This window comes from Helianthus annuus, chromosome 3 (assembly GCF_002127325.2).
Source record: "Helianthus annuus cultivar XRQ/B chromosome 3, HanXRQr2.0-SUNRISE, whole genome shotgun sequence".
Lineage (NCBI taxonomy): Eukaryota > Viridiplantae > Streptophyta > Magnoliopsida > Asterales > Asteraceae > Helianthus > Helianthus annuus.
This window is the reverse complement of record NC_035435.2, coordinates 90650909-90654233: the sequence shown is the minus strand read 5'-3', so window position 1 is coordinate 90654233 and position 3325 is coordinate 90650909. Positions and strand designations below refer to the sequence as shown.

The 3325-nt window shown below is 38.0% G+C and overlaps 1 protein-coding gene across 1 annotated transcript; it reads left to right on the top strand.

The window, feature by feature from the left end:
- The first annotated feature begins 1499 nt into the window (after positions 1 to 1499).
- On the top strand, positions 1500 to 2212 carry LOC110931600. Its single transcript, XM_022174986.1, has 2 exons — positions 1500 to 1545; positions 1650 to 2212. The coding sequence occupies exons 1-2, from the start codon at positions 1500 to 1502 to the stop codon at positions 2210 to 2212; spliced, it is 609 nt and encodes a 202-aa protein (XP_022030678.1).
- The last annotated feature ends 1113 nt before the right edge of the window (positions 2213 to 3325 follow it).

Genomic DNA, 3325 nt, shown 5'->3' with positions numbered 1-3325 from the left:
AAAGCATGAATATGTGGCCCAAGACATTAATAAATAATCTATCGCATTTAGTTTAACGGGTTATTTCTGAGCACATTAATTAATGAGCTATCATGTTAAATTTAACGGAGTTATATCTGAGCAGAAGGTTTAGCATAGACATTAGATAAACGTTGCTAACCTAGAGAGTTCAAGTTGTCACATTATCCTCAACTTGAAAGAAATTTCGTCCTGAAATTTAGCACGTAGTTACTGAGGAAGCTAGATAGGTTTTGCAGTTTCCCGGTTTTCCTGGGGTGTCACAATCTTTTAGTTCGGGAAATTTGGTACTGTTAGACAGTACGATTTTCTCATCCTTGATCAGAGCTCGGTGGCAACCGGTACCGAAAATACCGGTTACGGTACCGGTATATGAAGGCTAAAATCGGTAGCGAACTGGTACTAGGAACGCCAAAAGTCGGTACCGAATTGGTATTTGGGATCCTTCTGTTCCGGAAATTTGGTACCGGTAACCAGTATTATTTGCTCATCTCTGACCACGGGTTTCATACCAACAACATCATTAACATACGACTTTTTTGGTTGATTTTCTTTCGATTATTTTTTTATTGCTTTTTACATTTTCTTTTTATTCTTCTTAGTGGTTCCATGTGCAACGCGCTCATAGTGATTTTAAAACACATGTAAACATAGACTAAATAACAAAAGAAGTTCGCTGCAACGCGGCTAGGGTGATAAACCTAGTTAGTATTACATCAAGCCCATCGCCCTCCCTCTACCTCACAAATACATTTTTCCAATAAGGCCAGGGGGTGCGGTATATCGCATCTGCCACATCAAATTCGTTAGCGCCTTATAGCGCCCCCACCTTATCACCTGTGCTCCGAAGGGGGAGCCGTCGATGCTCCGCCAGCTCAGTAACGCGCGCTAATGCGGTTTGTTCAAGATTTTGGTCAAATTTGACCGTTGGGCAACGGTCATGTATAAAAAAATATTAAATATCTAATATATATACACATATACTTACACAAACCAATCACAAACTAAAACACAAACCAATCACAAAAACACACACATTCTCTCCAATCATTTTTAATATAAAAAATGTCATCCCACTCTTCATCCGATTCGTCCAGCTATATCTGACGGTATTGTCGTCGATATGCTTATCGCAGTAACGCAGGAGGCGATTAATTATTTGCGAGAAAAAGCCCAATCGCCCACAACGCGTACCAGACAAGAGGCTCTTGAACGATATCAGTTAGGTGCTCATTAAAGTTTAATGCACGATTATTTTGGTGAAAATCCATTGTACGACGATGCACAATTTAGGCGTCGGTTTCGTATGAACCGTCGTCTTTCTTAAGAATTTCTAATGATCTTGCGGCCGAATATCCTTGTTTCACACAAAGAGAAAGTGCTAGTCGCAAAATTGGTTTCTCTGGAATATAAAAGTGTACTGCCGCAATCGGCAACTTGCGTACGGCACAGTGAGTGACGCGTGGGACGAATATTTAAGGATGTCGGCCAGAAGTTGTCGTGACTGTCTTGAAAATTTCTATGAAGGTATTATTATTATTATTATTATTATTATTATTATTATTATTATTACTACTACTGTTCTTATCATTATTTTTATTATTTATAGTTTATTAACACTATTATATTAGGTGTTAACTTTCTTTACGGGAGGCAATATTTGAGGATGCCAATTGCTACCGACGTTCCACTTTTATACGAGGCCCATCAGCGGATACACGGGTTTCCCGGGATGTTGGGTAGTCTTGATTGCATGCACTGGGAGTGGGCGACATGTCCAACCGCTTGGAAGGGGCAACGCCATCGTGGTGACCACGAGGGTCCTACCCTAATATTACAAGCGATCGCGTCTCAAGATTTATGGATTTGGCATACATACTATGGCATGGTCGGTGCGAACAATGACATTTTTGTTTTACAATCTTCACGTCTTTTCGACGATGTCATAGATGGTGTTGCACCAAATACTTCATTCTATACAAACGACGTGGAGTGTAAGTATGGGTATTATCTTGTCAACGGTATTTATCTAGAGTGGGCGATGTTGGTGAATACTCTTTCGTGTCCAGATGATGAGAAAAGATTGTATTACAAGAAGAAACAAGAGTCGGCAAGAAAAGATATCGAGCAGACTTTCGATGTATTAAAAAAGAGTTGGTGTATCATTACCCAGTCGACACCATCGACTGATTAGTTTGGTGTTTCTTCATTTTAGCATACTTTATCAAACTGTGTCATCCTTTATAACACATAAGTTTATAATAAGTATGTAAACTACCCCAAAATAGTATTGTAAAGAAGGGTCAAGAAACTCACATGGATGAGACTCCACTAAAACAGGCTCGAATAATTGCTTTTTGGGCAAAATGCAAAAGATCTAGTAAACGGATTAGGGTTTGGATTAAGTGCTTCTTGATCTAATGTTTGGACTGGTACATTTCTGAATCATCATTATGAATCAGATTAGGTTGTTTTTTTTTTTTTTTTTTTTTTTAAATATTGGTACCTGGTTAAGTTGTTAACTTCAATTACAAAAAGACAAATTTGCAATTATAGTTGATCAAGCTAATGTAGTATTAGTGATTTTAATTAACTTCTAGAAATGCATAATTTGTTATGATGTAAATTAATTATCTTGAATATTTAGGTTTCTCTTATGCTTAACAACATTTATTAAGAATCTAAATAACTTATTGATATTGTATTAAACACTAGAGAACATCGGTTACATGATTCGTTTACACACGAAAGTATCGTTCACAAGTACACTTCCAAAAGCAGCTTGTTCTAGTATGTATGCGTCTATCTACACTAGTATCTGGTCGACAAAACTGATCCATCTAGCACAATCACACTCTATTCTTCCTTCGCCTCTTACCTGAAAAGCATGTTAACATTTTGAACGTTCAACTACAAATAGTTGGTGAGTTTCACTGTTTCTGTTTGTATCCACTATCCAGTTAATGTATACGTAAATCAGGATTAGCACACGTGATGTAATTATACTAAGCCCACAAAGGAAGCCTTGACCGTATATTCTGAATCCCTTGGTCTACATCCACCACATCACTGCCCCGGTGTAGCTATGGCTGACACCCCATAGCCTATGTATGAACATGTGCAATTGCGGTGTATCCCATGGCGTTCTGTGCCCCCGTAATTGGGTTTTCAAACCAATAGTACTATTTACACATTCACCGGCCTATGGTTAATCACTTAGGTCTGTGGGGACTTTTCTTATGTTAGTGTTAACTCAAGTAATTCACATCAAATCATGTTTTTATTTGCATGTATGTACGTATGTAAC

What these genes read in the sequence shown, in the direction of transcription:
- LOC110931600 (XM_022174986.1), top strand. Translation starts at nt 1,500, where the DNA reads ATGTCGGCCAGAAGTTGTCGTGACTGTCTTGAAAATTTCTATGAAG. An exon ending in TCTTGAAAATTTCTATGAAG is followed by an intron (nt 1,546 to 1,649) that starts GTATTATTATTA and finishes CTATTATATTAG; the next exon opens with GTGTTAACTTTCTTTACGGG.